Below are 22872 nucleotides of genomic sequence, written 5' to 3' on the forward strand. Positions count from 1 at the left end.
ATGTGGTGGAAGATCATAGAATCAATAGAATAGTTTGGATTGGAAAGGACCTTTCGAGGTCACCTAGTCTAACCCCACTGCCATGAGCAGGGACATCTTCAACTAGATCAGGTGGCTCAGAGTACCCGGATGGTTACTTTAATTAAGAGTTTTTGAAATATAAAACTACATCTCACAGTAACCAGTGGTGAGCTTCTGAATACTTTTACACTTTCCATATTTATGGTTTTACGTGCAGTGGCTGCATCTTTTGGTTCTGGTTGGGGGGGGGTCTGAAGTGAAAGTTGTCTGTGTTCCCACAGAAACTGCATGGTTTTTAAGAAACCTTTTTATAGGAATTATTTCTTACCTCTCATCTACTTGGCAAGCTTAGTCTATTTCTCAATTTAAGTAACAATATGACATGTCTGGCTGAGATTACATCTTCACGTACTGCTGATAGTATGGCATCACCAGTATTTATGTAACTTAGTGGAAAATGCCAGGTGTGATAAATTATGTGCTTTATTTTCCCTTTACTGGCTCAGCGAAACATCGTACCTGCAGGATGTAAACAGAATACTTCCGGTCACAGAAAATAGTCCTGGAACTATTTATATATTTATGTATTGTTATAAAAATACATATATATATTTATATAAATATATAAATACATTTATATAAAAACATATTTATATAAAAATATATATGTATTAGAATAGTCCTGTGAGTGAATGCTTGGTGGCGCATAGTGCGGCTTCTAATTGCTACTCTTCCCTGGCTCTGCTGACAGCGCACCGGGCCCGGCAGCCGGTTCCCAGGGACAGCCGTGCCCAGGCCGTGCAAGCGCCGGGAGATGGGCACCGGGATAAGACCGACGGGGAGACGCAGCCTCGAAACCTCGCGAGGAGGACAGGCCGAGTCCGGCTCTGACACGCCTGCGCTGTCTCGGCAGCAAAGCACTCGGTTTAATTGACCCTGGGCCGCTGAGGCCGGAGCCAGCAGGGACAGGGAAGCAGGCAAACCAGGCACACCCGCGGCTCCCGCCCCTCTCCTCGGCTCCCCCGCCCCCCCGCTCCAGGCGCTCTCCTCTCGCCGCCGCGGGGGGGCGCTGGCGCCGCCGGCCCGGCCCCGCCCCGCGGCTTCCGCAGCGGCCCGGGCGCCATGTGGCGGGCGGCGGCGGCGGGCGCTGTGCGCGCCGCGGGACGGGCGGCGGCGGCGGGGCCGCGGCGACGCGGCGGCACCGGGAGCGCCCCGAGGGTGGGCACGGCCGCCGCTGGCAGCGGCCGCATGGTGAGCGAGGGGCGGGCGGATGGTGGGGGCGAGGCGCGGCCTGCGCGGGGGCGGCGGCGGGCGGAGCCGCCGTGGCCGAGCGCCGGGCCGGGCAGGGCGGCAAGCGGGGCTTCCGGAGCCGGCCGCCGGCTCTAAGCAGGTGGAGGTCAGCCCGCGGCAGCCAGGGCAACCAGCGTCGCCATCGGCCCCCCTCGCAGGTCGGCCGGCAACGGGACGTGGCCTCCCTTCTTTCCTCTCTCCGGCCTGCCTTATACTTTCTCCTTCCCTCCGTGCCTCGGTAGTGCCGTCCACGGGAGCTGGTGCACTCCTCTGGTGCCCCTCTCCAGGCGTAGAAGGCGGTGCTGGCCGCCCTCAGCCGGGTGTGGTACGTGCAGGCATATGCCGGCCGCCTGCCGGCCCCGCTGTTGGCAGCCTCCAGTCACAGACCGAGTATGGGTACAGACTGATGGAATTAGAGCCTCTCAGGCTGGAGGGAGCCTGAACGTGCTCGTGGCCTTGTAGCTTTTGATTCTAAGCGTGTATAAAATGCTATAGGGTAAGGGGTGCAGGTAGTCAAACATGTCGGCAAGTCAAACCTGTAGGCACCGTGGTGTGTTTTGTCGGCCTGTGCCGTTGTGTCGCCGTTCTGTCCTTTTCTGCCTGTGTCGTGGTTTTGGACTAATAGGCAGCTCACTGGTATTACCTCTGGATAGATGTCACAGCACATGGAGAGAGATCGGCCTGTATTTTGCTCCTCCGCGCTTGAAGAGAGGCTGACATAGCTTCTTTGCAAATGTAACTTGCTTTTCAACTCAGTTTGAAGTTTTCAGAACCTTGCACGAGTACACAGAAAGTAATCATGAATGCTGTTTTACCATTAAACCGAATGGTCAGCACCAGTTAAGAAGAAAATGGAAATCATGCTATCTTCCTTTTTTGGTGGATGGCATAAGTACTTCTGCTACTGTGTCTGACCTGGGGATTAGCTTTATTTTCATGCTTGGATTGGTTTCCCTCAGCAGGGTTGTCCATTTGTTTTCCTTGTCTGATACGGCTGGTATGGCAGTACAGCTTTTCCATAATTTGGAAGTCTGGAATCTGAAGTGGTTTTGGCCCTTTTGTATGTAAAGGAGGATTCAAGGTCTGTCTTTATTTCAGCTTAGTATGTTCATGACTTCCAGCAGAGGGACACATGTTGTGGGTAGTGCAGCATTTGAGGAATGGATATTTATGAAAATCTGAACCTAAGCCATTTAATTGTCTGAAGTTGCTTGTTAATTCTGCAGAGGAGCAATAGAAAAGTTAGAATAATTCTCTTTACCAAGTTCATTCTTCTGTGAATGAGAGAGTGTGGGGGTTTTCTCCATTCCTTTGTGTGATGAAGACAAGGATATTCTAGATTGCTTCAATCATCCAAAGACTAAAGCTGCACAATTGCTTCTATATTAGCCCTATGATATAGGATATGAACATTTTACTTGAGGATGGAAAGGACTTCAATGAGCTGTTTCATTTATATGATAAAATGTAAAGAATTATAAACTATCTATTTAACTTCGATTCCATTTTGCTTCTGCTTACTTTAAACAGCAATTACAGTGTTCTTCAGATGTGAAGAGCAGGACTGTTTGGTTCATGAATATGAGAAGTGCAGGAACTCTGAGTGACACAAGGTAAAAATGCAATTTGAGATATTCTTATGAAAATATTGCTTATGTATTTTAGAATAACTTAGAGACATGCTAAGAATACCAAACTATTGTAATGTTGATGTAAAGGACAGCTACAGTTTCAGCTAAAAGCATTTTTTGTGAATTTGGGAAGTCGCTTAGCAAATACTTGTGTACCTAAATGCAGGTGTCTGGCACCATTTCATGTATAACAGAGGATGTGAAATTTCTCCTTGTTCTGAGAGGAGGTGACACAGCATCTGTTGGAGACTTCTCCCATTCTGATGCAGCAGTTGGAGACTGCTGTTGGAGACAGTAAAAGATTGTGCAGATGTCTGAAATGGCTCTTGCTTTCAAGTGCCTAAAAAGTGGACCCTGAACCAGTACATGAATCCTGCCTGATCCAGAGGCTTTCTGTTCTCCATGCCCCAAGGCATTTTGTGGTATCCATGGCATAAGTGATATAGAGCATATTTCAGTAACTGGATAAGAAACTTTTAAAAAATATATGTTTTCTATTACCAACTGATGCATATTATATATTCAGCCTGTAGTAACTGTTTCATTGCCATAAGCATTAGCAAAAATTAAGATTATTTTCTGAAGTGTTTGTTGGTAGGGGGACCCACTTATGCACTCAGTTAAAAGCTGACACTGATAGAGATGAAACAACTTCTGGGATTTAATTACATTTAGTTAATTAAACTGTTCCACAGTTTGTTCCACTAAAAAGGAAAAGAGGAGCAGTCTCACAGGTGCTTTAAGCCTTATGTAATGGCCACAAGGGTGCTTTGAGACTCTCTGGAGAAGACTGTAATTCGTAAGTGTTAGTTCATAAGCACAGGTTAAATAGCATCTAATTACCAGTTGCATGGGTAATTCCAATTAAGAAGGCAAATGCTGTACATAAACATGACGTGTGATACTGACATTTCTAAACAGTGTATGGCTACAGCAAGCTTTGTAGAGCCAAATGACATGTATTTCTAAATGGGAGATGCTTTTGTTTCTGTTTGTTGAGTTCAAAAAGAAGCAATTCTTACACTAAGTCCTTTCATGAATATGCCTTACTTTGAAATCTGATGCTGTTTACTAAATGGGGGTTAGTATATCTAAGGAATTAAGTACCTTTTCCTCAATTAAGAGATCTCTAATACTAAATTAATTTCAAAATTTCACCTCCGCTTGTAAGGTGGATTGTCACCTATACCGCCTTAGAAAGAATGACAACTTATTTTATAAGATCATTTCATGGTTACTGTTTCATCCAAAGTCATGGTCTTGGTATGTTTTTATTGTACGTAAAATGCTGTCTTCCATGCTTTTCCTCCTAATTATGGACTTCTGTGTCATTTTTAGCTCTTTAGATGAGACCACCTATGAGAAACTGGCTGAAGAAACACTGGACTCCTTAGCAGATTTCTTCGAGGACCTTACAGATAAACCTTTTACCCCAGAAGATTATGATGTCTCTTTAGGGGTATGTTTTAAACATTATATTGCCACTGTAATTATTGTAGGGGCTTTTTTCCTATTATTTGAAGGAGAATTTTTAATTCGTCACCTTAGTGCTGAAAATACAATGGTTTTACACCTTTATTGTATACCGACTGGGACAACAGTTCTTGTGAAAAGTAACACACAGGTGTGTGATTTAGAGGTTGAAAAAGTTTCATGTGCAGAAAAAGACGTAATATAAAATAATAAATGAGCACAAGAGGAAATGGAAAGCATTTTCTAATTTGACATTGGTCTATAAATTTTCCTAAACAGGCATAGATAATTAGCATAGCAATCAGTCCCCTTCTGGTGAATACTAGAACTGTAGGCCTACATGGCGTAGTACATCACATGTAACTATTAGAGCAGTTCTTTGATTGCCCTGAATAGAGAGAAGCAGCATTTTCCTTGACCGGATAGTGTATGTTTGTCCTGGCTTTACTGATGACAGTCTGTGGTGGAGAGAAGCAATAGGAGGGTGTCACAGGAGACATTCCATGGCTGGAGCCTTCAGTAGTCAGCCACTCCAATTCTTTTACAGGAGTGACAAACTCTAGATTAAAAATGTCTGTTTTACTTGTATAGGGAATTTATTAGTTTTGTATAAATTCAGATCCTGAAGTGGTCTATATGTTACAGCCCTCAACATGACTTGGAGAAGAGCCTGTTTCTCCCTACACTATCTGCTACACAGGTCTTTCAATGCTGCAGTTTTTGAGGTCACACGAGTATTGCTCCCTCTTAATGTCCTACCACAATGAGATTGCTTTCTGCTGTCACTGTCAGTTAAGGTTTTGTGTTTCAGGATGTTGAATTGAATGGTTTGGGTTTCACTGTGCAAAATACAAAACCTAAACAGAAGTTTAGAGTTTTGAACTTCCTTACGTGTAGCTTTGTCGTCATAATTTTCATTCTGTATTTCTGATAGCTAGGAAATAAAATAATATATTGCCAGTAGTTTTCCGTTTAGAAATTTCTAAACAGAAATTATTACAAGAAGTAAATATTACTTCTTGCTTTAATTAAGTATATAGATAATGTTACAGCTAATTGCTTTTCTGGTAAAAAGCATTGTTTAACCATTATTCTTCAGAATGTTTTAGGATATCAGCATCTATTAGTCTCATGTAGCTATCCTTGGACAAAAATTAGAAATTGTTGAAATTTACCTCTTTTATATTCTAAGACACTTCTCTCTATTAAGCTGATGAGTCATGTCATAATTTTTTCTCCATCTGTATGGTAGATTATGTTTGACATTAACTTGTGAAGCTTGGGAGGTAATAATACTTTTTATGTCTTCATTTTATTAGTGGTCCTTTACTATATAGACTGGATGATCACAATAATATGCTGTCATTTCTGTTGAAAACAGAAGATTGAATAGCCCAAGTTTCAATTCTAAACAAACAGGGTTAGTGCTGCAGGAAGCCACAAGGTGGCAAATGTGATAAAGGTCTGCTCTGCCTATTATAAATGTGATTGTTTGAGCAATTTATATCATCATGTTCAGGAAAAAAAATCTCTTTAGAAGAATATTTTTTGTTACCAGGAACTAGCAAACATTCATCCAGTAGTACAGAACACATACAGCAGTATTTCATAAAATATGGTAAAAGTATCTTGGAATTTAAGTTCTTAAAAATTTCAAGTCATATTTTCTAGTATTTCGGAAGTACTGTAAAATTAGTAAAAATTAGTACTGTAAAAAAGTACTGTATGAGGAATTGTTTTCAACACAGCAGTAGAGATTAGCTTCTATTTACTTTGCAAGGATAGAGCAACAATACTCTTAACAGCTGACACACAGTATAAATAATAGCATGATTTTTTATTAACTCTTTGAAAGCCTAATTACTCATCATGTTTCTATAGAAACATGTAGCATAACATCGTGCTAAATACTTAATAAGGCACAACAAACCACATGGAAGAATGCTGAAACCTGTATATTATTATGCAGGCCTTATCCTCCATCCTGTTCTTATTCTGTTGTATCTCTACAATTCTGACCGCTGAGATACGGAAAACTTGAAAGTCTCACAGCCAGAGAAGTAGGTTGTTCGTCTTCTTCTTTGTGCCATACTAATGTCCAATAGAAATAACTGGCAGGACAAACCTGATGAGGCTTTTAAGCAGGAGACCTTTTTTTTTTTTTAATTGTTTTGATCAGAGATCTAAATGCCTTAACAAGCACAGAAACAGCATGGAAACTAAGGTAAAAAATCAGATCCTGAGAGTATTACTTTATGCCTGGTGATACTTGAGATATGTCAGAAACCAGTAACCCTGAGTTACTTTGTAGGGAAAGGAAGCTTTGAGTTGCTGCTTGTGCTACAGAGTGTATTGGCAGGCAGTAGATACTCATACCTGAAAGTATTTTTCTGCATAGTGAAGTGTTTATACATAGCAAATAGCCCGAGCAATGATAGGTAACTCTAGTAGTATCTTCTGACTAAAGCATGAAAAGTATTATACCCTTAAAGGAGCTTTATTGTGCTGTAGGGCTTGAAGTTAGTGCTTGAGATACTGTGAACTAAATGAATTATTATCTGAATCATCATATTGCATTCTGTAGAAATGTTTCCCTTTTTAATTAGTATCTTTCAGATCACCTTTAGATCAACTCCAGTCCAAATATTGTTGTATTTTTCACTCCTAAAATCAGAACAGAAAATATTTTTGTCCTTTACAAGAATCATGTTGTCAGTAAGAAATGTGAGCAAGAAAGAGAAAAGAAATGTTCACTAGGATAATGGTCTAAAGGGGGCATAACCAAAGCAAAACCAGACTCATGGAAAACCAGAATCATGAGATGTAGAACTGGAACATTTTTTCAGGTATGAATCAGAATTGTCAAGAGAAAAATGTGTTTATTCCCTGTTAAGCTGTTACAGTTACTGAAGAAAAGGAAAATTGCGTGGCTCAGAAATCTAGCAATGACACATAAAGCATCTTGACTTCAAACCACACTGGTTCTGGATTGTTAATATAAAAAAGTTGTTATTGGATGGTGTTTTAATCATTGCAAAATGAATTGCAATGGTGTGGTCCTTTCAAGATGCCAAGTCCAAGCTCAAGAATATTATTTAAGTAGAATCATTGTGAATGATACAAACACACTTAAATCAAACTCTGACCAGAAGGTTTAAAGTCTGTATCAGACTCAAAGATATGCTAGGCATTAACTTACATTTTTAGTATGTAATGATTATTCTCTCTAGCTATTATTGTCTGGGAGATGGTTAATAATCTGATACAAGTTTCTGCCGCCGCAAATGAAGTAGTTGTTGTCAAAATAACAAGATACAATTTTTTTATTTTTCACTTTCTTTGTCTTTCAAGAGTGGAGTACTAACAGTTAAATTGGGTGGAGACATGGGAACATATGTAATCAATAAGCAAACACCAAACCGGCAGATTTGGCTGTCCTCACCCACTAGGTAAGTTATGTGTAAGTTAGTTACATAATATCTGCAGACTGGGTGGAAATGTACTTCTCCTTATTTGTAGCATGGCACAATCATCATTCGTAATATCCTTTTCATAAGTAACCCTGGTACTCTGTATATTCTCAAAACAGGATATAATCTACATGTTCAATAATGGTTTGATTTAGGCATTCAGGGTACACTGCAGTATTCCTGGCATACCTAAATTAATAGAGGAAATGTGTAACAAAGAATTTACATACGTTGTTTCAGCCCCAAAACCACTGTCTAGGGGTATATTACCTACTCACAGGAAGTATAACCAGCAGTGATTTAAAAGCAACAAACAAAGCTGCTGTTGGAAAAAGAGCGATGATGATGTCATCATCTAAACCTCTCTTTGTGTTTTAAACAGGGTGGCTCCTTCCCTTTCAAGCTTGTGGGATTTCCTGCTTTATATGTTTATGTATGCCCACACGGGTTGTTTTTGTCAAGCATCTGCACTTCACAGGAACCTTAGCTAGCTGCTTCCTCTGCCTTTTCTAATGCTGTGTTTTAATCCATTCGAGGTTTTGTGGTTGGTTTCTGCAGGGAAGGCAGCCAGATAGGTGGGAAAATGCTGTAGCTGTTCCTCTCCGCCACCCCAAAATCTGTATTCTTTGCCACTGTCCCTGGAAAAGAACCCAGGGGGCTGATAAATGTTACTGGTGAAGGAACCAGCTTATAAGAGCATTGGGTCACTGACCCATGGGCTTCATCAGTTAATGAAAACCAAAATTCAGATGATTCCTTCTGTTTAGCTCCAGTTGAGCTAAGACATAAATGGTCTGCAATATGGATGGGAAAAAAGTTAAATTTTTGCTTTTTGTACTCCCTTAACTGGCATTACGATGAACAGTGGTATTTCCTGGAACATAATGCTATGTGTTCACTTATTTCCTAACTTCTGAAAGGCAACTCCAGCAAATGCTGTATGATCTGAAATGTCATCTTCTTAACTGCAATATGCTGGGAAGTGAAGGGAGCAAATGTTGTGCCAGTAATCATTTGCATTGAATGTTTAGGGGCATTTTTAGTAAATATTGACCTTCAGTCTTGAAGAATATATCCCAGTGGAGACAAATTTGTCAAGATGTAAGACATTTTTCTTGGAATTTATTTTGGCCATCAGTTTGTTATTGAGTATCTGTACACTTAAATGAAAACTTTACTTAGTTGACAGTTACAAAAAAAGGGCACAAGGAGATGTGGGCAACCTGCCAGCAATGTGATTGCACTAATTTAATGTAGCTTCTGACTGAAAAGACTTTTGACCTTACAGAATATTAGCAATACTTTAATGTGATAATTTAATTATTTTATCTTAGAGTTGAAACATACATCCAGGCTTTCCATGAGAAATACATTAAATCTATATTTAACTTTGTAGGCATTTTATAGAATTCACTTGATCTTTGCTTAAACTATTAATTGAAAAGTCACATTTGTACAGTGCTTTAGAGATACATAGAACTATGAAGGTGTTTCATATGCTAACCTTATCACTGATATTTACTGCATAACATTTAAAACCTGTTCAGATAACATACGTATTTCTTTGTCGTTGATTAAATGGTCTGTCTTAGCCTGATTTTCATGAGTGACAGGATCCCATTCCATCATTTTCTAGGTGCAGGAGAGTGTAAACATACACTTGTGCTGCAAAAGGTGAAGTGAGAAATACTTAGTAAAATATAAAATAACTGGAGCACATAACCCTAATTCAGGTACAGACAGTGAGATTTCAGGGAAAGGGACTTGTGCTTGCCTTTGTAACTTCTCATACATTGATTAGTGTTGGAAAGTTCTTCATTTGACTCTTGTGAGTAACTCAGGATTGTCAAGGTTCAGATCAGTGTTTATGCTTGTAGACAGAGAACCTGCAGACTGTTCTTACGTATGTATAGGATAGTCTGTTTCCTAGCAGACTTGGTGTGTTGACTGAGTTCCAAGGCATATATCTTACAAGATCAAGGGTTTATCTGTTTATACCAGATAACCATTTCATTTCTTTCTATTTTCTTTGCTTAGGTGATGTTAATAGCAGTGAATACCTTTCAGTCATTCTCTCATTTGACATGTGGAAAACTGGATGGATGGCAAGGTCTGGAGTAGAACCTAGGTGTTCAAGTTTCTTTCTTGATACTTAATGTAGGCCTGGAAAAACCAAGACAGTAACAATATAGTAGTGCAGAGAAAAATGGCATTTTCGTTATAAATCTCCCACATGCAAATATATTTGCTTTCAGGGGCTAAATTATTTTGTTGCATCTAAAATGAAATTATTTGTCCTTTGCTGTCCTTAGAGTATCTGCAAGAACTAATCAGTGGCATTAATTCAGCATTATATAAATATCTGTTGTGATATTTGTGTGCAAGAAAATTATATCTGTGAGGGAAGAACAGAATAAAGGAAGAAACTGGGGAAATCAGTGCCAAAAACAGGAAGGGAAAGTGCTTGTCTCCCCTAGAAATGACTGATGTATCTTGTCACCTTTCAAATATATCTGATTGATGGCTCAGTAGTTCCTGACATATCAGGCCTTTTCTGCTCCACTTCCTCAGACTGCCCACCAGCCGTTCCCCATGCTATCTGTTACTTTTCTTGGGCACTTTGTGGCATACATTATGCATACAGGCTTCCAGCAGGTGTCCTGAATTAATCTGTACTTACAGTGTGTGATGTTTTGTTGTGTTTTTCTTTCTAGTGGGCCCAAGCGCTATGACTGGACTGGACGGAATTGGGTGTATTCTCATGACAGAGTATCTCTTCATGAACTACTATCAAAAGAGTTTTCAACAGCTTTAAAAACTAAATTGGATTTATCCTCCTTAATATATTCTGGGAAAGAAGATACTTGATTGTATTCTACCTCATGGAAGTTTAAAGACTTGAACCTCAAGCTAAGCTCTTCTTTCTTGGGCTGAAGTACCTGCACTTAATTCTGTTGTTTTCTTGGCATCAATATATTGTGCAACAAAAATGAAAATAATATATTTTTTTTTGTGCTCAATCTTTGGATTTCTGTGTGCTGTTTGAATCTGTGCCCATGTAGTACACGTGGTTGAGACTGCCCATCCTGTCACTTAATTTCTTGCTTTCTTTCTGCAGAAGTCATGATATTTTAGTTCTATAGACTTGTTTGCATGTAAGGACCAATCACTTGGTGACTTCTGACCAGCACACAAACACTGAACTTTTTTTGGTGAAACATTCAGCCAAAATGAGAAATGCCTATGAGTTACATTGACATGAATTGTGGTACTGTGAATGCACCTCAGAATTTGTAGCACATCGTAGTCACATTGAATGTGTCATAATGTGTGTAGTAACAAGGTTTTTTATAGTATTGCAGAACTTGCCATTCTCCAAATTCCTAGTTTGTTTCACCTTGGGATGTTTTTTTTTTTTTTGAGCTAAACTTTAAATTACTTAAGATATTTTTGTGGCTCCGAGTATGATAGGGAACTGGAAAGGCTAGTAGGTGACGTTTAAGATGTACAACAATATCTGCAAACATTTTGTTCTGTTACTGTGCATTTCTCTTTCTCTACTGTTTTGTTCTTCAAAGACTAAAAAACCTTTGTTTGTTTGTTTGAGCTGAGCAGAATTAAGTTCATGGTAGTGAAAATTTGCACTAATTTTATTCTACTGCATTTCTTAAGTGGTTTTAGATTATCTTGTTTATTACCATGATACAGCAAGGCTCCCCCTGGCACCGTGCTGATGCAGAAATTTTTTAGAATCAAGTATGGTTCTTAGGCTGATGAAGCAATCTCTGTCAGGCTATTAAATATGTGAAGGAAATAAACTATATACTCCAGATGTTAAAACAAAAACATTTAAAAGAAGTCATGAATGGCAACACTTCAGCAGTTGCACTGTTAACTTTACATAATTGTAAAGTTACAACTTCTAGGTTTTAACTGCCTAGTAATATTACAACTAGCAGGTTTTAACTGCATATAAAATGGGAAGGACCAAGTTCTTGACTAATGCATGAGGGAAAAATTATACCATACTGTTGGAGATTGTAGTAAACGATGTTCAGTGCACAATATTTTTCTTCTTGTTTTTTTCTGATGCTGTGGTTAGTTTGGCATGATACTCTAGCTACCTCCACAAGTAAGGATGGATTTTGTCATTGAAAAACAATAACTGTAAAGTGTTCTTGCCCAGTATTTGCATTTAGAGTATAAGCATTGTTACCTACTATTTCCCACTACTAAACACGGAAACATTTCTATGGAAGTAACTCTTGGTTAATGGTGAGTGCTCTGTGCATGTTTTACAGTCAATATAAATTTCTGCTCTGCAGAATGAGATAAAGACAACTCCCAGATCTTATGAATAAAAGAGTAAAGCATGGTTTTAAAAAAAAAAATACAGGGAGGTAAAAATAGAGTATGTTTTTGCTGTTCTGAATTTAGAACACCGAAAATAATTTATAGCATATGAAAATACATATTTTTATATGTACTTTAATAATATTTAGCTCAGTCTCCTAAAATTTAAACACATTTGTGTAGAAGTCAACGACTTGATACTTGAATTGAAGATACCAGGTTATTCCTTTGCCTGACCTCATGTAATTATTTTTTTCAATTGACTTGCAAAAATTATTTTTTTAAGTATTTACATGCAGTATGATCACTAGCATGCATCTGATTGATATTTGGAAGTTCATTCTCCATTCCCTTACATCTGGCAGAAATGTTTATACCAAAATAAAATTGCATGTAGAATTCTTAATTTATTATGTAAAGATGTGACGATAAGGGTGAAGGCCACAGACGTATGCATATTTTTGAGTTCTTTCTGTTTCTTAAAATATGTACTGGAAAGATTCTGTCCAAGTATGGCCAGTCAAGGTGGATTTTATAAGAGCAGTTCAGCTTTCACAGTTTAGATACCTTACCCTTCATCTGTAATGCTACTGCTGTTTATGCAAACAATTTCCTGGTATCTGAGTAACAAATGTATTTAATCTTAACCGGTGAAGATAAATAGTGTCAGCAGGTTAGAATGAGTTTTATCTCAATGTACAAAATGAATCATAGAACATGACTCATTTTTTTTGTTTAATAGTTGTAGCAAATCGTAAGTAGGGGCAAGGACTCCCCATGAGCCATCACACTCATACAGTGGAGGCACAGAACAAACTCTGATCCTAATGTCAGACTGCTTATTGTCCTAAGACAAGTAACACTTCCATACTGTTTCTTACTTCTGTAACTTATGGAATAAAAAGATTGTTGTACAGTTCCCCACCTGACATCATGTCAATGGTTTCTTGCTTCACCTCTCTCAAAAGAAATAGCTGAAGGACAGTCATTAAATATTGGCTATGCACAGACAGTATCAGTAAGAACCACTGTGTTACAGGTATTACTTTTTCCCACAATTTAGTTGCTCCACTGTTGGTGAAGGAGAACATGCAGAATATTTTGGAAGGATGAGTGTTGCCATTTGTAGCGTTACTGGCTGCCCAAGCTCAACACATAAACTAGAGTGTGTTGGGCTTTTTTTAGATACACCAGAATTTTCACCAATTGCTAATCTGACCCTTGTTTTTTTTTCAGGCTTACACTCTGAAAGACCTAGTATGTCCAGCCTTGCTAAAATTCATTGTTTTATATATTCTTTGGAAGTATGAATTCATTCATGTAGTCACGCCTACAGCAATTGCACACAGTCTGCATTGATCACAAAATATCACCTTCCACTTTTCTTTGCCAGGAGTTATGTGCCTGAGTTCTTGTCTGGTGTTTGTTCCTTTTTCACTTGTGGGTAATTTGTAAGAAAATATTACTACTTCTTTCCAAGATTGTTCCATGTGATAAAATCATCACATCTTACTTCCTTAAAGTTCCCGGTGTCTTTTGGTAGCTTCAATAAATGCAATACCTCCTGAAGAGGAGGTAGCAGAATAGGAGAAAGGGGGTTTACAGGGAGGTTTATGTTTGATTGTTTTAAGCTTCTGGTTAGTGGTTGGACTTCATGATTGTGCTAACCTGCTCTGTAGTATGTGGGAATCCTGGGAAGGAATATGGAGGCTTGCCAGAAAACCTGGAAGAACATTCAAAAGGAAGCATGGGAGGGGCAGAAGCATAGGCTATCACAAAGAAATTAGCTTTGCCCAACAGCTGATGTCATTGGCAAGGCAAGGAGAGATGTGCGGCAAACTGCTTCATGTTACGGCCTTTTAGGGAATGCTGTTTTCAATTTACACCACACCACTATTTATAATTAAAACCAACCAAACATGTTCCAGTGCATTTTGCTATTGAGATTTTTTAAATTCCCTGTATAAAGATAAGAAAAAGTTGTCTGGAGTTACATCCATCTCTCTTCCAAATTGTCTTTTATGTAAATTGTACTGATGACAGTTTTAAAACAAAGACAATATTCATGCCTTTTACCGAGGGAGGTAGCCAGTAGAGACTGCTTTGCTGGGGATAGGATAAACAAAGCCATGAACAATTAAAGTATTCTAAACAGTTTCTAATTACAAACATTTTTTTTTTGGGGGGGGGGGGGAGGAGAGGAATCAGGTTAAGGCAATACAGACAAAGATAAGAAAACAACAGATGTTTAATGCATATATCTTCTGATTGCTAAATCGATTTTAAAATGGTATAATTATGTGAAATGATTAGTAACACAATGAATAATCTTGCAAGCATTGTTACTTTACAGCTGTAGACTCTTCTGGTAGCCATCCTTGTTCTCTACTGGTGTACTAAAAAAAATCAGTTTTATATTTAAAGCGTCCATAGTCTTACTGCTCTTAACAGCATTTTAGAACTAAGGCAATTGTTACCTGCAAAAAGATTTGGAGAACTAACAGATGAAGTTTTAAAACATTCATTAAGGAAACAGGCACCTACCACAGTGTAAACCAAGTGATCTGACACATACCTGGAAGTAAAACTAAATTTCCATTTCTTGTGCCTTGATTCTGCCTGAAAGCAATATTGTATTATGTGCTGATCATAGAATTAGAATGTAGCTGACTGAAAACATGAAGTTTATTAATTAGCCCTGAATTAGTCTTTGTTTTCTCCTTCTGATTTTTGCTGTTGGGGCTTTTAGACTGAAATAAGTACTTGAAACCTAGTGTATTCATATGCATGTTAATTATTAACAGTAGCTACAAGCAGACCTTTTCCGTATAATATCTGAATGCAGTTTCGTATTTGCTGTAATAAAATAGGTTCTTTCACGGCCTCCTTCCAAAGTCCAGCCCCTTCATGGAGAATACTGTTTGCCTTCCTTATCTTGGTTTCTGTGTGAGACATAGTGCATGAACTGTACCTATTGAGGAAGAAATTTATCTGAATTAGAAATGCTGTGAGAATCTGGTATACTTCTCACCTGCAAATAGCAACAAACCAGAAAACTTTAAGTAGTTTATTCTGCAGGGCTGATATGGGTGGGAGTGTGCTGTTTGATTTTAGAGGGGCTTGCTAGAGGTTTAACTGTCCACCAGATAAGACAGTAGATAAGGAGTTCCTGGTGACATTTAGTGCTTTACAGTGCAAAAGAAATATGACTCCAAAGAATCCTGCCAGGGCTGTTTTGCCTTGCCTTTCTCATCCCGGCTACAGGACAGCCGTGATGCCGAAATCTGATACCTGTGGAATGCCAGCCTGGAGTGTGTTCCTCTCGTGGTGTATTACCGTTTCGGGAACAGTATTGGTGGACTTGCAGAGTGACGCGGGGTGTTCCGGTCTCGAAATGGAGCTACCCTTGCCTTCTGCTAGTCTTGTTTATTTCAGCTGAGAGATAGTGTGAACAGAGCCCTCCCGCGCTGCTAGTGAAACGGCCGCAGCTATTCTGTGACAAAGGGCAGGGAGAAGCAGATTGAGAGTCGTACGTGGAGCACTACGCTGTGGTATTAAAGGCTGTCTCAGAGGTCTTCCCGTTAGAAAGGTTCAGATGGGCAACGATCCCAAATTCCAAACAAAACACTGATGTAAACGGAAAACACACCCAAGCGCTGGGCTGGGTGACGGTGCGCCCTGCGAGCGGCGGCAGGGCTCCGCCGTGCCCACCCGCAGGTCGGCTCCCGGTGCGGGGTGCCTCGGGCAGAGTCGGGGACCGGACCCGGGGGACAGAGCCGCGGTCCCCTGCCGGGAGACCGGACGGGCAGAGAAAAGCCCGAGGGGCGGGGCGGCCTTGCCGCGGTGACTCAGCGGCGCGGAGCACCGGGCTGAGACCGGTATTTCCTGTTCCCCTGCCGCCGTCGCGGGTGCTGGTGTGTGCGGGCGTGGTCTGGGGGAGCCAGGCGAAGGCACCCCCGGACCGGAGGGGCGGCAGCAGCAGGTGGCACGCTTAAGCAGGGGGGCTGCCCGCCCCGTCCGGCCTCCAACGCCCCTCCCCTGTCGTTCCCTGCCCTCCCCATCCTTTCTCTCTCCTCTCCACCTGGGGGCGAGGCCGGCACCTGCGGCGGGAGCCCGCCCCGGCGTGGCCGTGCCGCCCCTGCCCGCGTCCCGCAGGAAATCGCTCGACTCGGAGGGAGCAGCCACAGCGGACCTGGATCCAGCCCCAGGCTTGGCCCCAGCCCCAGCCTCGGCACGGCAATCAGATTCGACGCCCCCGTCGCTGCCCGCTCCAGGACGGCGGGGCAGGGCAAGGCGCAGTCCCAGCGCCGGGGCGCCTCTTGGACCTCTGTTCCCGCTGCCGGACGCCCTCCGCGAGCAGGCGAGTATCTCCGCGGGATATCCGAACCCCGCTCTCTGTCGCTTCCCTCCCGCCGGGAAGGTGCGGTGCCGCCCGGCACCCCCTGTCCCCCGCGGCCAGTGCCTTTGCTACCCGCCCCGGGGCCGCCCTGCGGCCACGAGCTGCCCGGCTTCTCCTCGTTCCTTTGTGTGCTTTGGGTTTTATCGCCCTCTCCTGCGCTCCTCGGGCGCGCTTTGCCGCCTTTGTCCTCGGGAGCCGGACCCGCCGCGGCCCCGCGGGGCCCCCCCAGGCCGGTCCGGCTCCCGCCGCGCACCTGGGCGGCGCGAACAGCCGGGCTCGGCCGGGGATCGGCTTTTCTCTTAACGGGATTAAGCGGCTCTCGGTAACTTTTTCCGTGATAAGTACTTTCCGGGAGAGTGCGATACTACGTGGAAAGTGGGAGAGATGACACCGGCGAGTCGGGGTGTTTGTTTACCCGGGTTATTCCCGGGGGGTGGGGCGGGTCCCCCGGCCAGCGCACGCCCCCGCCGTCGGGGGCTTGGGCTGCCTTTGTTGCACAGAGAATTCCTGAAATCTTTATGTTGGCACATCCCGAGTGGATTCCTGCCGTGCTTTGGGCTTTGGCTAACTGGGTCAGGGGAAGTTTCAAGTTAACAGGGAACATTAAAACAAAGAACAGGCAGTTCCAGAAGACAAGCGTTTTAATTGCCCTGTTGAAGTGCCTTGGCATCGGCCGTGTTTGCGGTGCTGGAGCCCAGGTACATTAGATTTTCATCCTGGAGTGCCAAAGTTGATCTACCAGTGGCACGCACTTTAGTGTGCTTTAGTAGACAATTCTGCCCTTAATTACCCCGTACTTGAAACCTGTTTGCGTATTTTTTTCCAGCATGAGAAAGTACACGCTATTTGAACATACTTGTGTAAGAGTCATATGGAAAATCAGAAAACTTTAATGCTTCTAACGTTGCTTTCTAGTAGTTATTCACTTAAAACAGAATCTCTCAATTATCTGCTCTCTAGCTCCAGTTTATGAAATCGCGTCGGTTCCCACAACTCAGATGATCCTCAAGGGCTCTTGGCCCCACAGCTGTGCTCCAGCAGAGGCTGCAAAGCTCTGCTTTGTTTTAACCTTTGGATATAATTAACAAGGTCGCATCATTTGCAACAAAACAGCTTACCTTTTCTTTTGTTTTGCAAAGTTTAGTTTTAAAGATTGAGTACTGTGATTCATCTGTAGTTGAGGAAAAATAAAAGAGAAACTAGTGTTTCTAGAGAAAACTAGAGAAACTATGTGCAAAACTGTTTCTTTCATTTTTGAAGCATTTGTCGTCTAAGGCTTTAACAATCGGCTCTTTCAAATAGCGATACTTGTCGAGATCCATGAAGTCTCCTGACATGGCAATCCTATAATAGAAGGCATAGGAGGTTTGCTTGTGTGAATTAATGCTAATTGAGAGATCATCCGGCTGCTTTAAGAGACTGTGAAATGTTTTGCATTTAGTAAGCCTGTGTGTGCCACTTAGACATGGTCTAAGTCTCATGGTTTATACTTAGTATAACATTATTATGAGGGCTGTCATCAGGCTTCTGAGGAAGTTTTCTGCATGCATTTGACTTTTAGGTGAGTTTACTGTTGTAATTGCTTCTGGACTGTTACGTGCAAACATCTTAGGCCCTAAACATTGCTTTTAAGTAGCGGCAGAGACTTCTTCGCCCTTTATAAAAATATGTCACTGTGGACTGGAAAACCTGTATCTAATTGTGTTTTACTCTTGCCCTGTATCGCTCTCTGTAACTGCTGAGGAGCTTAGTGCTACTGCACTGGCTTTTTCTGAGACTAAAGGCAAATGTTGGGAAACGGGCAGCCGTGGGGGTGACCTCAACACTTCGCATGAACTATAACCTCAATCCAGCTCTTCAGAATGAGACATCAAAGTAATTAAGTGTATGATACTTTTTTGATTGCTTAATCCCCCCTTTTCCAGGTGTAAAGGTCTTACTTAGTGATGAAAATGCGTACGTAGTGGCATGGTTCACAAAATAATATGTGCTGTACCTTTATAAAACCTATATGCTTAAAAGCATTAGGAAGCTCTTGGACCAAAGTAGTCCTCAACTGGGGAATGGCCAAATATTCCAGGACTACTTCAAAGCTGCATTTAACTAAAAGCAAATCTGAGTGATAGCGTTTGTATGTGTGTTTTAATAGTTACCAATCTTGTCTTTCTTCAGAACTTCCTTGTAGGGCAAAGGAAATCTTGTGTTACAAGACTGTTCACTCGTAATTGTTGAAATAACAGTATTTGTGTACTCAGGGACTGTGTAACTTTAGTCATACCGTGGCTGTGCCAGTTTCATCCTATTGTAGTAGTCTTGGACGTGGTCATTCTAATGACGGGGGATCAGAGCACATACATGTTAGAACAGCTACAGGTCTGTGAAGTTAGAGATTTTCAAGTCTGGTTTATTTTCAAATAGGTATGAAAGTTCTAATTGCTGGGGAAAAAAGTTTTTTAATTTGCCGATTGGTCTTTGGCATCAGCTGCAGAAAGGCTGTGGATCTTAATCCCAAGTTGCAGTGGATTTCTGTGAACTTTGGAAGATTTCTCAAAAATGAGATAATCTATTTGTAAAACGATTATTTATAGTAGTAATTATATAGGGCATATTTTTTTCTTAGAATATATGAGTCTTGCCATAGAGAAGAATGTTTGCACATAGTGTGTTAGCTATGAAGACTGGAGCAGTGACATGGAGGTGACTGGTTTTTCATGACTGTGCTGGGATATACACACCAGTGCACGTCATCTTTCAGAGTCCAAGGTTCAGTCTCAGTCCCACGACAAGTGCCCTAAATGCATTGAGAACTTACATCGTCAAAATAGAGCTGTTCAACCATGGGACCCTTTTCTCAATTAGCTAAACCTATCCTTTTCCTCAGAAAGAATAGCACTGTGTTGGACACCTATGTCTGCTCCCTTGAAAACTTTGCTTACTGCTTGTTCCCAGAGTCTTTAAAGCCTTCTGTTGCTCTTTAATCATCTTTTACCAGTACTTGGGTTATCTTGGTCCCACTTCAGAAAGTTTTTTGGTTTTTTTCCTAAGTGGGTAAATTATGATTTACCTGCTGCAATTATATGGGTATTTTTGTTTAGGGTTTGAGATGGTTTTCTGTTTGTTTATTATTTGTGTGTTTTTTAATTAGTTTGGTTTACTCCGGGTTTCTTTCGTTTTTATTTTTTGGGAGGTCAGTGTCTTTCTGTTGTTTTGCTTTGTTTTGTGGGTTTGGTTGTGGGTTTTTTTTGTTTTTGGTTGGTTTGGTGTTTGTTTTTTTTTTTACCAGAAAAAGCCAGCATTCAACACTAGAAAGCTGGTTTGGTTTTGTTTTTTTTTTCTTAAATATTACATAATTTATACAGGTACTAACTGCAGCATTGTAATTAAACAGCTTTATGCAGCAGCAAAGCCTACTTAGGTCATTTAATACCTTAAACTATTAATGTTTGGGTTGGGTTTTAGTTGGCTTGTTATTTGGATTGTTTTGGGTTTTTTTCTTTTTACGCTGATTGCTTTTTGAAAGTGCATGTCGTTAGGGTATATCGTAGGTTTTTTTATTTCAAAGGAAAACGCAGGCTGTGTCAACTCCTTTCTGTTCAGTGTTAAGATGTCGCTTGCATTCGTGAATGTATTTAGGATGTTTATGATCCAAGCTTAGTAATAACAGAGTGAGCTGTGGGAGCTCTGGTTTGATATCTGGTACAGCATCTGCCCTGGTTCTTCTTCATCAGCTGCAGGCTTTGTTTTTTGGAAACATGAGCCACCCAAGTCTTCTGAATTTAGGTCAGCATTGTCATTGTGCATCTGAGCCTCAGAACCTCCAGATAACCATGGTTGCTAATTTAGGAAGAAAACGAAACTCATTAGTGCTCTCTTTTCACGTGAACAAGGTGAAAACGGCAGACAAAAATACTGCCTGATACAAGAGTAGGGTCGATAAGAAGTGTGCAAGGCAAAATACAAAGCCCTATTGTTCTGGGTTTTTTTTTTCCAGTGCCGGCTCTCTTTTCATGCTTTTGTCTCTGCTTTTGTTTTATACTACTAATCTAGAACTGCTTTTGAGAAATTTCTTTTTACTATTTATAGGTGTGCAATTGTCTAGGGTGTGGTTTATATGCATGTGAATGCATCTCCTTAGATTTGGGTATATTTTTCATTGAGTTAGGCATGAGTTCAGATATACTGGGCCACTGTGACTTTTTCATAAGACTGGGTCAATGATACCTCTCCCAAAAGCATTTTGTTGTTATAACTCTATTTTACCAAACTCATTTTTTGACATTAGTATAGTATTGATTAACTAAACATGAGCTTAACAATGCAGCCTCATCATAACCAAGATTTCACATGTTGGTTCAAGCTATGTGTTTTTTGCCTTGCCTCATTAATTTTTGGTTGGGTTTTTTAAGGCTTTAGAGAAACCCCATAAATCTCTCCTGCAAGTCGCTCTTAACAGCAAGGCTGTCTGTAGACCGGCTTGCACTCTCTATTCTAACATCTGCTTCCTCATCTAGCTCTGCTTAATAGCCAGCAGATTTGAGTACTGGTGTCTCTAGCCTCCTTAGCACAAACTTTGTATAAGCTGATTCTGAGAATCTCCAGGAACATATGGACTGTTCAGGGTAGGGACAAACTCCAAGGAGGAGCCAAAAGCAACTGCAATCCGTGAAGCTGTGAGAAAGAAATTTCCAGGTCCTCTTCCTCTCTTTTCATTTCCATCTCCCACACTCCCAGTCTGATCCTTGATGCTTCTCTACCTTTAAGATTTTTTTAACAGATCAGGCTTTATATATGCGCTGGTTGTGGGGCAAACAAAACACGTGTGTTCTGGAAGTTAACAATCGACTGTCACAGTTATTCCTTGAGCAGTTATCAGTTATCACAGTTATCACTTGAGCAAAAGCATGTAGGAGGAGATGCTTGTTTCTTTGCCCTCTTAATAAGAGAATTCTTTGATCTGTAGCTGTTACACAGATTTTTGTTAAAAAGATGAGAAAGAACAGGGTTTTGTTTTTTTTAAAAGATGGAAAGTAATTTGTTGCTGCATTGGGCAATGACGGTTTTTTAGTCGAAGTGACTGAAAATGTGATCCTGCCTCTGCCATCAGTTTACGAGAAGTACGCTCTACATCTAATTAAGAGTGTATGACTGTTTTCATCTGTTGAGGATTAGAGCAAATGAAAGTTTTTGCTTTGATCTCATAAATGTTTCTTTAATGGTCAAAAAAGCTCTGTCGTTCTTCCCCATTCTCAGAAATACATTGTACTTTCCGAGGCATCGTTGTTTGCGCTCAGCTAGGAAAACTGTGCTGTTTTCTTTCCAATAAAGCTTGGTTTCTGTTCTTCCTGAGAAAATACAAAGACAAAAAAAAGGGGTGGGTGATAATTCTCCTGCAGGAAACAATGGAGGAAGGTATGTGTTACACCTTTTGTTTACTCTACAAAAGTCATCCTTCAGTAACAATGCATGTACTAGCAGCTTGGAATTTCTGTTTCTAAATAAAGTTGAAGGAAGTTGATAAACGGTGAGTCAGTCAGTCAGTCTTTCTCCCTCTAGATACCTGGAGGTTTCATGCACTGTTTAACCGAAAGCAGTACTTGGGAGTAACTCGTGCTCATTGTGTGGGCTTGGCTTCCCTGTGTACAACACTAGTCACGAGGCTCCTTTTCTAATCAGAATTAATATGCTTTGCTTAAAGAGACAAAAGATGAACCAGAGCTGCACTTAATGCTTTTTAGACTTGGCATAGGACTGGCTTTGAAAACTACTGTGGGAAAGTTTTCTTTAAGAACTATTTCTTAGATCTATAAGGGGAAAGTTTAGAGTTAAAGAAGTGTTAAGGGAGAAGGTGGACAGAAAGAAATACCAAAACTTCATAAGAAAAAGTGTGGTAATAGTGAAGCTGTTAATGAAACCCACTTTGAGGGAAGACTGGATTTTATAAAAATATTTCTGCTTTTGAGTAACATTGAACTGTCATGGATTTTTACAGTCAGAAGATCCTTAAGTACTGGAATTGTCAAAAACTGCTCACTTCTTGTTTTCTCTTCTTTCTCAGTGCAGCCTTCATGATAGCGCTACCAAAGCTATCAGAAGTCAGGATGCATACGGGCTTAATGATGTTAGCTGTGCTTGCAGGCTTCTGGTACTACTCTGCTTTCCTAAGCTTCTTAATGCTTTGTATACAGATGCTTAAAGTTGTTGTTAAGTGATTTTTTTTTTTTTTGACACAGAGATG

At 40.9% G+C, this 22872-nt stretch overlaps 2 protein-coding genes across 2 annotated transcripts in view; both read left to right on the top strand.

The window, feature by feature from the left end:
• The first annotated feature begins 1137 nt into the window (after window positions 1–1137).
• On the top strand, window positions 1138–12694 carry FXN (frataxin). The gene is made up of 5 exons (XM_066339085.1): window positions 1138–1272; window positions 2842–2924; window positions 4281–4401; window positions 7767–7864; window positions 10600–12694. Exons 1-5 carry the CDS (start codon window positions 1144–1146, stop codon window positions 10751–10753), a joined length of 585 nt encoding a protein of 194 aa, XP_066195182.1. The 5' UTR covers window positions 1138–1143; the 3' UTR covers window positions 10754–12694.
• A 3770-nt stretch (window positions 12695–16464) lies between these two features.
• Window positions 16465–22872, top strand: part of TJP2 (tight junction protein 2) — a 61620-nt gene continuing 55212 nt past the window's right edge. The window contains exon 1 of the mRNA XM_066339164.1: window positions 16465–16602. The gene's annotated coding sequence lies outside the window, so the exon portion shown is untranslated. The remainder of the gene's footprint in view (window positions 16603–22872) is intronic.

This window comes from Sylvia atricapilla, chromosome Z (genome assembly GCF_009819655.1).
Source record: "Sylvia atricapilla isolate bSylAtr1 chromosome Z, bSylAtr1.pri, whole genome shotgun sequence".
Classification (NCBI taxonomy): Eukaryota; Metazoa; Chordata; class Aves; order Passeriformes; family Sylviidae; genus Sylvia; species Sylvia atricapilla.

Excerpts from the sequence above, each read along its gene's own strand:
- FXN (XM_066339085.1), top strand. The coding sequence starts at position 1,144 with ATGTGGCGGGCGGCGGCGGCGGGCGCTGTGCGCGCCGCGGGACGGGCG. Across the intron at positions 2,925-4,280 it reads GGAACTCTGAGTGACACAAG|CTCTTTAGATGAGACCACCT; the intron begins GTAAAAATGCAA and ends TGTCATTTTTAG. Across the intron at positions 7,865-10,599 it reads TGGCTGTCCTCACCCACTAG|TGGGCCCAAGCGCTATGACT; the intron begins GTAAGTTATGTG and ends TTTTCTTTCTAG.